Source organism: Verticillium alfalfae, genomic scaffold (genome assembly GCF_000150825.1).
Source record: "Verticillium alfalfae VaMs.102 supercont1.14 genomic scaffold, whole genome shotgun sequence".
NCBI classification, from domain to species: domain Eukaryota; kingdom Fungi; phylum Ascomycota; class Sordariomycetes; order Glomerellales; family Plectosphaerellaceae; genus Verticillium; species Verticillium alfalfae.
The window spans coordinates 982873-994248 of record NW_003315025.1 but is presented as its reverse complement, the minus strand read 5'-3'; the positions used below and the strand labels follow the sequence as shown (position 1 = coordinate 994248).

Genomic DNA, 11376 nt, shown 5'->3' with positions numbered 1-11376 from the left:
TGGTCATGAAGTCGGTCCAGCAGCTCTGCACGACGTCGACTGGGCCGGCTCGACGTCCTCGTCCTCGACCTGCGCCGGCACGGCGACACGCAGCTCACATCACCAGCAGGTCCTGCTCGACGGCGCCTCATCGTCACGACCCCCCACGCCCTCGCCGTCAAGGACGCCGTCAAGGGCGTCAACATGTTCAAAAAGGTAGGCGTCGACATCCTCGGCCTCGTCCAGAACATGTCGCTCTTTACCTGTCCGCACTGCGCCGGCCACACCAACGTCTTCGGCACCAACGAGCGCGTCGAGACCATGTGCCGCGAGCACGCCATCGAGTTCCTCGCCGACGTGCCGCTGCATCCTGCCATTGGCGACGACGCCGACAGGGGCAAGCCGACGGTCGTGGCCGAGCCCACGAGCGAGCGCGCTCGTGTTTTTGTGAAAATGGCCGAGGATGTTGCTGCCAAGCTCAACATGTCGAGGTGACACACCTAGGGCCAAAGTCTGTATCATTCCATGTATCACCATGTATCACCATGTATCAACTGCGAAAAGGACGGACAAGTGTATAGACAGAGTGTAATGAATCATGGTATCCCCTTATTCGAACGACCTAGAGGACAGCGCTTCCGTCTGCCGTCTGCCGTATCCCGCATACCTGCAAATCTACGCAGGCGGCTCCCTTGAGCCATGCCTGACCTGGCCACACAGCACGCATAAATTAGCCTCCGCATAGAATGAGAGAGGCGATTTACCGGTAAGGAATGCAACCATCAGGCCCTCTGGACGCCGCCGTTGGAAACAAGGAAAAGCAAAAAAAGGAAGCACAAAAAAAAAAAAAACCCTGACGCCATGGAATATGCAACCGTTCTGACTCCCTTGCGGAAAGGGCCGCTATTCAACTTCCTCGTTTTGCTGGTACACGTGCCGACTGCGCGTGGGATCCTTGCGCATCGCTTGGCCAGAGCCGGTGAAGCCCACTTTTCCTTGTCAGCACTGCATCGTTGGACAGTCAGAATTGGGCCATACCTCTGCCGTGGACGCCTTCCGGCGTGCGGAACATGCTGTCCTTCTTCTGCGTCTTGCCAAACTTGGACTTGCTGCTGAACTCCTGCCACTTGCTCTTGCCCTTCTCCAGCTCCTTGTTGGCCTTGATCTTCTTCGCCTTGGGCGGCTTCGCCACAGCGTCACCACCCAGCTTCTCGGCGTCGAGCCGCGCCTGCTGCTCAGGGTAAATGCTCGCCGAAGCCGACGTCACGATGCCGTTGTGGCTGGTCGAGGACCCCGCGACCGCGCCAGACGCCGCGGGGGAGGCTGTGGCGGCGGCCGCCGCTGCTGGTGTGCCGTCAGCCTTGCGCTTGTTGGAGACGGGGCGGATGTCCTTGGCGCGCAGCGTCTCGGTGGTGTCGTAGCTCTTGAACTTGACAATGTAGACGCGCGCCGTCGAGGAGCCGGTGATGGAGGTGATGCGGGCCGGGTAGAAGCCCTTGTCGCCCGTGACCCATTTGGCGAGGACCGTGTCGTTGACATTGTAGGTGGCCTGAGCCGCGGCTGCCTCGTCTTCGGCTAGCGGCGCAGGGGCGGCGGCGGCGGCGGCGGCGGTCGTCGTCGTCTTCTTGAAGGCCGGGTGGTTCTCGCGCGACCACTTCTCCGGCTCGGGGGGTGTGGGGGCTTTCACGGGCGCAGCTGGCTGGGGTGCCTGCTTGGGCTTGAGTTCAGCAAGGGACTCGTCAATCAGGGAGATCATTTCTTGCAACTCCGCCTGAAGATTCTTCAGCTCCGCATTGTCAGGATCGTCGCTGAGGCCGGCCACGACAACATCGAGCTGCGCGGGGAGGTTCATTAGCTTGCGGTCAGGATTTGTTCATGGATGGGACATGCGAACCTGCTCCTGGTAGGCCTTTCGGTCCTCCTCGTAGGCAGCAATCTGGCTCGCCATGATGGCTATTATCGGGTTTCTATGGCGGGTGAAGTAGGGCCGGTCAAAGGATGTTGAGTATGCGGCGTTCTGGATGGTAAGGCTGTCGGTAGATGCCTTAGCTGGCTGTGTGATGGCAATCGGCTAGAATGTTTGACGCCGCCAGAGTTCAAGCCTTGGGCGATCCATTGGCCACAGGGACTGCCATTTGCGTCACTGGGGGGGTGGGGTGGGGTCATCACGTGCTGATAAGTCAACTTTGGATGGGTAGCCATGGGCCAATCGGAGTATAGCGAATCAGCAAACTGCTGTGGGTAAGGAAGGTACATGTAGCTAGGTAGGGAGCTCCAGGTGTTCCAGGACAACGGACCAGGCCTGGGAGACAGGCGGCATGTGCCTAAAGGGCCCTATAGACGTCGGTTGCGGGCGGCTCTGGGACGGCAGCACCAGCACCGGCACCGGCACTGGCGCTCCACCGATTGTGGATTGGCATTCGGCACGATGGGGCCTCAGCAACGAGCCCAAGCCCAGGCAGGTAGGACCCGAGTGGAGGGAGGAAGGAGGAACCCCAGAGCACCTGGCCGAACTAAACCCAAACCTCCATTCCATTCTCAATCCCTCGTGCTGTGACCATTTCGAATGCCTCCTACATCTTTTCATCCCTCCTTCGTCTCCTAGCCCTCCGTCATTGCACCGCGCCTTCTGACCGACTAATTGAGAACGCCCCTCGGTTACACCAAATCTTACCTTCTGCAGGCCTGCACACCGACGTTCGCTGCGACTGGCTGCAACACAACACCCCTGGATCCGATTCAGGCCGCACCCCCCCCCCCTACCGACCTACCTAGGCTAGGCAGAGGGCTCAGGCTCTCGCTCACCAAAGACGAGAGACGCCCACACAGACTGCAGCAGCCAGCCGGCCGGCCACAGCCAGCCAGCCATGCCTCGCGACGCCGACAGAAATGGCGACGACGGCCAGGATGCTTCTTCCGCCAGCCAATCAAAACGTCCATCCCTCCGACACCGAGATGCGAGTGACTATTCGCAGACAAGTGACCACACCCGGGACAGCGCATCCTCCACACGAGAACACCATCACCGCCCCAAGCACCACCACCACCACCAGAAGCACGTTGTCGGCGGTGGCAGGCTACACGCCCGAATCCCCTCCTCCAAGGCTCTGCACAAGCAGCAGAACACGGCGCACGCCTCCAAGCTCAACAACCAGCGCCGACATCACTCACCCTCTCCCGAGCGCGAACGAGAACGAGAACCAGAACCAGAGCGTGATCGCGATCGCACAGAGCGATCCACCAGACCAGGTCACCGACGAGTCCAGTCCGAAGCCAAGCTGTCGCGCGACAGCTCCTCCTCCAACCTGAAGAGCAACACCTCTGCGGCGAGCTTGCGCCGCAACAGGTCCCATGTCGAGGTCGCCCACAAGCGTACCAAGTCATCCGACAAGCTCAAGCGCACCGCCTCCAATCCCGCCGTCAACAAGGTCAAGGCCTCGACCAAGTCGCAGGTGCATTTCGACCTCGGCAGTGACGGCCAGGAGGACGAATGGGTCGACGCGAGCGGTTCAGCCTCGCCGTACCTGTCGCGTCGCGGATCAATGGCCAGTGGTCAGGGGTCCGCGAAGCCTGGCTCTTCGGCCGGCACAGGATCACGGCCTCACACACCAGCAGACAAGGCCTCCCTACCCTCGTCCCCCTCACCGCCTGTCATGTCGACACCGGATCGGCAGACACTGCAGCACAAGGAGTATCTCACCTCACGCCTCCTGCAACGAACGCCCTCCCAAGGCATCGTGCCGCCACAGATAACCAATGACACAGCGGAGCCCGTCTCGCGAAACCGTTCGCCCGACTCCTTCGGCCGCCAGTCGACGCTCGACGATGACTCGAACAGCGTCAACGCCGCAGGCAGCGCCGGCGGCGACGAGCTGACGTCGCGCTTTGTCGGCGCCGCCAGCTCAGGCAACACGCGCAACTCCTCCTTCTACCATCCTGACCCGTCCCGCCCCACGAGCCGCCGCTCCGACGCCGCCCCTGACACGCCGCACCGCGCTCTCTCTACGACGTCATCCAACCGCACGCCGGCATCAGGCAATAGCGACGTTGACGACACGAGCGCCCTCGCCCCGCGCAACGCGCGCCGCAACGCCCCCCAGTCCCGCGTCCAGCAGAAACTTAACCTACAGCGCGCCAGCTCCGTCATTGAGCCCTCCTCCACCAGCACCCACAGCTCGGCACACCATCACTCAGGCGGCATGTCGACAATGGGCATGGGCATGGGCATGGGCATGGGCATGGGCATGTCGCTCGGCGGTCCCAATACGGTGGGCGCGACGCCGCTCGTGGCCGTCGCCAACCCGGGCCACGACGGCGGCACGTCGCGCGACCCCCGCGTTGCCAAGCAGCTCGAGCGCACGGGCATGGAGTACCTCAGCGTGCGGCGCTACCAGAACCCCGTCGTCCGCTCGCTGGACCGCATCGCCGCCGCCGTCCAGGCTGCCAAGAAGCCCCAGCGCATCCCCCACGGGCGCAACGGCCTCATCGCCGCATCGAAACCGCCCGCCCTGCGCCCCGGCGGCGCTGGCCATGCGCGCAACGTCAGCCTCGGCGCCGCCAGCGCGACCGGCACCGGCAACAGCCACAGCAGACCCGTCACGCCGCGGGCGCAATCCGTGCGGACGCTGCGCAGCACGGGCGCCGGATCGAGCTTTGATGCCGAAGGCGGCGGCGGTGGGACGACGACACAGCTCAGCGGATCGAGCCTCGTCGGTGGCGAGGACGACGACGCGGCGGGCGAGGGGCTCAACACGCTGCTGAGGAACCTATGGGAGAAGAACATGAACCTGAGCGCCAGTCAGGACTAGGGGTCTTGGGTCTGGGTGTAGGGGAGCTTCAGCGCGGGAAGGACGCCGCGTCCTGCGTCTGGGTCAGCAAGTGCGTGTGCGAATGAGCAGGCGGCATCGGCATGAGCAGGCAGCGAGCAGAGAGCGGAGGGTATGCGCGTGCACCAGAGAGGGCTGTGGGTGGGTTACCCCCTCCCCTTTTTTTGTAAGACTACAGAATACGTTGTGGAGAAACGAAGGCAGACAGCTAGTCAGCCAGCGAAGGCGTTCCTCTAAATAATAGATGATGTTGAGAGTGCCCCGGCCTTTACCTTGCAGACCCCCCCCCTCCGCCCCCCTTCGTAACCGATATGATGCCCGTTTGTGTCTTAGATGATGGATGGGAAGGTTCATGGTTGCGATACCTCGTTGGAGGCCATTTTGATAGACTGGCTCCCCCGCCCCTCCAGCTCGTCGTCAGTGGAGGGGGTGTGTGGGGCCCCGCAGACTGTGTCACCAACCACGCTGGTCTCCCCCACCTGTACTACATCATGACGAGTTCTGGCTCACGAGTACACATTTTGTTCACGGTATCCGGCACGTGGTAATAAATATTGGTGATCAATTGCCCACCAAGCCCGGCTTTCGCGTCTGTCGAGAGCTTGCAGACATGCATACACACATGCTTGTATACTGTCCTCTCTCACTCTGTTCTCTTCTTGGTATAATCAACTCGTCACAAAGTCAGCCCTCCCTCCTTCCAGTTATGATGCTCCTTCAGCGCCGAAAAGAAACCAAAGAAAAACGAAAGAAACCCAAAATCGCCCAGCACAGCATGCGTGCAACGCGCCGTCACGCGAGACCTCGTTCTCTCTTTTCTAGTACTCGCCCAGTTTATTTAGTCACCCAGCCGAGGTAGTCGGCCACGATGAGCGTGACCATGCTAAAAGGAGTAAGACGTTAGCTTCCTGCTACCATACTTTCGAACCAAGATGACTTACGCATGCGGCGCAATGCGCACGTAGTAGGTTCCGAATCCGCGGTAGAACCGCAGGATACCCTCCTGCTTGGTCACCTTGACGAAGCAGTCGGCCATGCTCTTGTAGGGGAGCTTGCCGTCGGCACCCCGCGACTGCTTCTGCAACCTCGTCTTGACAAAGTCGAAGGGCAGGGAGAAGAAGCTGGCGAAGAAACCGGCAATGGCCGAGGCGGCGAGGGTCTGGGTCTGGGGGCTCAGGGTAGAACCGGCGTTCTGCTTGAGTTGCGACTTGGCTTCGGAGAAGAAGGCGAGCTGACCAAAGTTGAGAGCCATGGCACGGACGACGGTGGGCGCGGCACCAGACCAGAGGGCCGTGACACCTTCGGACTTGGCGATGCTCGAAAGAGCATCAATGACTGACTTGTAGTTCTTGCGCTCGGCAAGGGGCTTGAGGCCGTCGGATTGCATGCGAATGAGAGCCAGATCGGCGGGGTTGCCCAGCATGGCGGCGATGGCACCGGCGGACAGGCCGGCGGTGGCGCGCTCGGAGAAGCCTATGGAACGGCCCTGCTCCTTGGCGCGGGCCGTGAGCTTGCCCATGAAGGTGTCGAAGAAGCCGAGGCGCGCCGTGGTGTAGACGGCCTGTCGTAAAAGACCGGCCGAGAGGCCAGTGTACAGGTCGAGGACCTTGCCCGAGGCCACAATGTCACGGGCTACGGCGAGGGGGCCAGGCTTGGGGCCGCCGGCGAGACCCTCACCGGCGAGCTGGATACGGACCTTGACCATGTCGACGGGTTGGATGACAGTGGTGGCGACCATGCCGCTGATGCCTCCATTGATGAAGGGCAGTGCTGTACGGACGAGAGGAGAGTGGAGGAAGTCGTTGGCGACGGCGACCGTCTCGTTCTTGGCAGGGCCCATGACCTCAGAGGAGCGAGTTCTCGCGGCTTCAGCGGCCTGTCTCAAGCTGCCCGAGCTCATGTCGGAGTAGGGGGCGGGGAGGTGCTGCGCCGAGTGCCTGGGAGGAGGCACCGAGAGGGGTTGGAGGGGTACAGGGAGCTTCTGGTTGTGAAGAAGCTCGAAAGCGTTGGAGGCTGGTGAAACTCTGAAGGAGAAGCGAAGTGGGTGTAAGTGGATTGTGGAGCTAACTGATGATGAGAGAAGAGAGAAGGTCAGCACAGTTTACACGAGGGTGTAGCAAGTGGGCGTAGGGCACGTCATATAGACATGGCCAACAAGCGCCCAGTATTCCACGTCGGTAGTACGCGGCCGTGGAAGCATGGTGGTGAGTGACGCCGGGGGTTACAGGCAACTGAGGGCGCGCTCTGGTGGGGGATCAAACGGCAACAGTGACGGGCGTGAATATGTCCGTCGCAGCAGGGGGGGGTGTGAATGGGAAGGAAGCTCGGATCTTGGATCACTCCACTCGGAGCTTCGAGCCAACGGCAGGGCAGATGATTAGGGATGGGGGGGGGCTCGAGAGTCTGGTGGAGGTCACTGAATGGCAAGGGCTGACGAGGGTTTGAGTGCCAGTTGACCGAGGGCCAGACGGAGGAGGACGGAGACGAGTCGGCCAGAGGGATATGACGGTATTGGTGTTTGACTTTGTTTGGCTCGAGGTTGCCGACAGAGGAACCGGGGTATGGGTGTGGGTGCGTGAATGGGTGAGAGAGACAAGAGAGACAGAGAGAGCGATATGGTGGGGGTGCAGCAGAGTGGAGCCGGGCTAGGCATGCATCGGAAAAGGTAGGATGGCCCCCTACGCTCGTCATGGTGCCTAGAGAGGTCCGAATGCGGGAGGGCGGTCCAAGTCTGGGGGGTCTAGGCTTGTTGGGCTGGAGAAAGTTGGGCTGGGGTGATGCTGAAGCTCATGCTGATGCAGGCGGGGTGGAGAGTGGAATGTGCGACGGAATACGGAAGAGAGAGAGAGAGAGGGAGAGAAAGAGGGGCCGAGCCTCGAGGCACGAGAGTGGACTCCCGGCGCCGACGGACGATTGAACCTCCGCGAGGGGGGGACTTGCATTGTGCGGCGGGCCATCTTGGTTAGGATGTTCAAGAAGAAATTACCGACTTACACAAGAGAGGGCCAGAAAGCCAGGACAGCCAACGAAAAGTGCGGCTACAATGACAGGCGAATACTGATCGTCAAGTCGTGTCGTCTCGTGTTGTTGACGACGATGGCTGACGGAGACTCGTGGTGCTGCTGTCAAGAGCGGGGTCAGGTCAGCCTCGCTCAGAGGGGCTTGGGCTGTACAAGGCACGAGTGAATGAGTAGCGTACCTGACTCTGACTGCAGGTGATGATCAAATGGAGTCGGCTATGTGAGAGATATGCCAGAAGCCAGAGAGCAAGAGAGACGGGAATTGACGGGCAACGTGAAGCCAGCAGCGTCGATCGGTCGGTCCAAAACAACTTTTGGCGATGCTGGCGAGGTGACAGAGGACACAGGCAGAGGCAGACGCGGCGTAGCCAACAGACAAGAGCAGGGCAGAAGAGATGGGGGAATGGGACGAGCAATGTCACAGCGACCGGACGTGAGGGGGAAGGACCTTTATTGACGCCGTCTCAAAGCCAGAGCAGGTACATACACACAGCCCAGGGCAGGACGGCAGGACGAGGAGCCATCGAGGCGAGGTAACCCAAGCCCGTTTGCCGGGCGCAAGGTGGTTGGGCGTTGTAGACAATACATCGTTTGGAGTTCTGTGATGGCCGCGCTCCTGGTGCACGTACTACCGCTGAGGGAGCTGGGTGCCGTTGCATGAGCGTGTATCGAGGTACAAAGCACACTCGAGCGGACAAGAGGGAAGCTTCGGCCTTCCCCTCCCTCTTTCCCCTTGACGGTGTCTCAATGCGGGGTCAGGTCAGGTGCTGACGACTTTCACTTGCTTGTTTCCCCAGAACAGCTCATGGGCTTGGGTGACCGAGTGCTACAGCTCGTGCTTCGGCATCTTGGGGAGGCATGAAACGGAACAAGCTCGGCTTCCCATTGCCAGTTTCCCTGCCCGCTTGGTGCCGTCGTCGTCATTCACGAACCTTGCATCCTCTGCTGTTCTCCGTCGGATTTGACGATTGGGTCAGGATTGTGCTCATATGCCTAGGTCCGAGGTCGACTTTGACCTGTGTTGCTCTTGCTGCTGGGACAGCCATATGAATGGAATCCCATGAGGACGGCATGGCAGTCGCTCGCGTGTGGCGTGCATCCACTGAGAGAGGGTCCCCAGCAGGCATCAACGCGGGGTAAAGCACTGCAAAGCCATAGCCTCAGCGTCCGTCATCACCCAAACAGCACCCAAGCAGCACCCAAGACACCAGGCAAGGTACCCACCCTCCTCCCAAGGAGAGCAGCACAAACCCACCCACTCACCCACCACTGTCAGTGGGTTAGCCCGCGGCAATTCAGCAGCTGTCTTGGCTGGGGACGAAGACAACACGGGGAGCAATCAGCACTCGCCGATTCCTCAGCTTGCATAGCCGCCCGGGCCCTGGTCACCCCGTTCATCTATCTGCTCTGCTTTGCTTGAAAGTTTGGTGCCTGCCAATCCAACGGTAGCCGTAGCGAAATGCCTCGAGGCCCGCGAACCGCCTTGGGTGCGGCACCTTGAAACCAGACCATGACGTAGGGCCACTCAGAACCCAAGTCCAGATACGGAATGCTGCATCTGACTGCAATCGCGAGTGTGTATGCCTGCGCCCGTCTGAGAAGTTCCGAGCGGTTTTCATTAGGAGCAACATCAGATGCTTCCGAGGGATTTTCTTCCACGAGCCAAACGGACAACAAGATGGTTGCAACATGGTTGCATGGCAGCATATCTCGTTCCTGCTCCTTGCTTGTGAATGAAGCACACACACGTGCAAGGAAGGCGCGAAGTGGTGCGTCGTCTCATGTCCCGTGTTGTGTCGCTGCCTTCCCTGTCTATGTTGGGCGGAGCAGCAGCAGTCGTAGTCGTGCCTGCCCTGTCGGGTCTCCAACGTGCAGGGCCTCTGAATCATCCAAGCCGTCCAGGGCTGGTCCCTGTCTTGTGTCCAGTCTCCTCAACCAATCACGAAAACATCATTTCAAGCATCCATTGTCACATCTCAGCCTTGCCCGGCCACCGACATCCCCCATCCTGTTCGTCACGAGCCTCAATGCAGTCGTCGACCGAGTGTTTCCATGCTCGTGTTGTCGCTTTCACGAGCTGTTGAGACCCTTCACATGTCTGCCGTGTCGCCGCCCGCTGTTACCAGACGAACCTGCGGCCGTTTCACTCGTCGTGCCCTTGACCCAAACCCAACAAGAAACACAGTCCAATTATAATTAGACCCAGAGCTTGGCCCCAGCTCCGACCTCGACCTCGACCTCGACCTCGCTCACCTAGGCCGCCACTCACCAGACGCCATGCATCGCTTCCAACCCCAGCTGTCTCTCACCATTCCGTCGGTGAGTCGGAAATACGCTGCCCACCTCTTGGGAGCTCGCCCTATTCCCGGCCAAGCCAATTTCATCTGGCCCAGCCACTCAATGGGACAAGCCAAAACACTCAACACCACCGCTCACCTGCTGCTCACCGTGCCCAGCGTGCCCCTTGCTGACTCTGGCCTTGCAGTCAAAATAGCCTCGATTCCCACCGCCCCAGCAAACCCCCCATCCCATCCGTGGGGGGCTACCCCGTCCCTCTCCGGATTCACGCATTGGTGGGAAAATACCTCAACAGACCCCCGTCAACGTCGACGGCCTCGAAAGCCTGCTTTTCGTTCGCCAGGCCACCTGCGTCGTTGTTCCCTTCCATCGGAACCCTCTCATGGGGATGCCCCGGTAATAAGCAGCTCGCACATCGTCTTCAGCCTCAACGACGACGACACCCCCCCTTGGCGGTTCTCCGTGCCGGGCCATAGATTAAAGCCCCCCCGAACCGAGAGAAGCCGCCCCGATGCCGGCCCCGACTCCCGTCCCCTGTCTCCCCTGTCGAGCGCCCCCTCCATCGGCTCGGCTGCACGTCCGTGCCTCCCTCGCCTGCCCTCCTTCGGACGCAACGCCCGTCGAGCGCCCGCTACTGAGTTCTTTGACTTACACCGCACCGCCCTACGCGAGAGCTCCCATGGCCCAAGTCGAGGTTCCACTTCGGGAGGTCCCGCCACGTCTCATCTCCCCTTGGAACTTGTCGCGACGTCGTCGTCGCCGTCGTGGCCCAGCTTTGACTTTTGGGTGGGTCCGCCTCCTTGGGGCACCAGTATGGGTGGACGTCTTCGCTCGGAGCGCCGAGCCCCCTTCGGCGCGAGGCCCATACCTCCGAGCTCGCTCCCCTTGTCCCAATCTTGAAGCTATACTCCGCTGAATCGACCCTTGCAGCGTACGACCTGACGTGCTTTTCCTTCTTTGACGTGATCTTGATAGGCCAGGGACGCCGAAACATTGGCTGCCTGGCTCATGTTGCTTGGCTGGCTTGGTATTCTGCCCTCCCCCCCTCCCCTGAGCGAGCTGATTTTGTCCTCTCTCGTTCCGATTCCGTGCCGTAGTCTCGACACGACGTTTCGGGGCCCCTATCGGGCGTCGGTTCCGGCCTCGACATGAGGCCTCCTATTGAGGTGCCCACGTCATGCAAGATGTATTATCGTGGTCTGGGCCTTTGCACGAGGCTAGGAAATTGTTTTGGTCCGCAGTTTTCCTACCTG

The 11376-nt window shown here is 60.7% G+C and overlaps 4 protein-coding genes across 4 annotated transcripts; 2 read left to right on the top strand and 2 right to left on the bottom strand.

Annotated features, from left to right (window-relative positions):
• Positions 1 to 183: 183 nt before the first annotated feature.
• VDBG_09276 (mrp) lies at positions 184 to 474 on the top strand (the record flags this gene model as incomplete). Its single annotated transcript, XM_003000735.1, has 1 exon — positions 184 to 474. One exon carries the CDS (start codon positions 184 to 186, stop codon positions 472 to 474), a length of 291 nt encoding a protein of 96 aa, XP_003000781.1.
• A 408-nt stretch (positions 475 to 882) lies between these two features.
• On the bottom strand, positions 883 to 1927 carry VDBG_09275 (conserved hypothetical protein; the record flags this gene model as incomplete). The annotated part of the gene is made up of 3 exons (XM_003000734.1): positions 883 to 968; positions 1018 to 1813; positions 1874 to 1927. 3 exons carry the CDS (start codon positions 1925 to 1927, stop codon positions 883 to 885), a joined length of 936 nt encoding a protein of 311 aa, XP_003000780.1.
• A 919-nt stretch (positions 1928 to 2846) lies between these two features.
• VDBG_09274 (conserved hypothetical protein) lies at positions 2847 to 4787 on the top strand (the record flags this gene model as incomplete). Its single annotated transcript, XM_003000733.1, has 1 exon — positions 2847 to 4787. One exon carries the CDS (start codon positions 2847 to 2849, stop codon positions 4785 to 4787), a length of 1941 nt encoding a protein of 646 aa, XP_003000779.1.
• Positions 4788 to 5742: 955 nt separating this feature from the next.
• Positions 5743 to 6865, bottom strand: VDBG_09273 (mitochondrial 2-oxoglutarate/malate carrier protein; the record flags this gene model as incomplete). The annotated part of the gene is made up of 1 exon (XM_003000732.1): positions 5743 to 6865. One exon carries the CDS (start codon positions 6703 to 6705, stop codon positions 5743 to 5745), a length of 963 nt encoding a protein of 320 aa, XP_003000778.1.
• Between the last annotated feature and the right edge of the window lie 4511 nt (positions 6866 to 11376).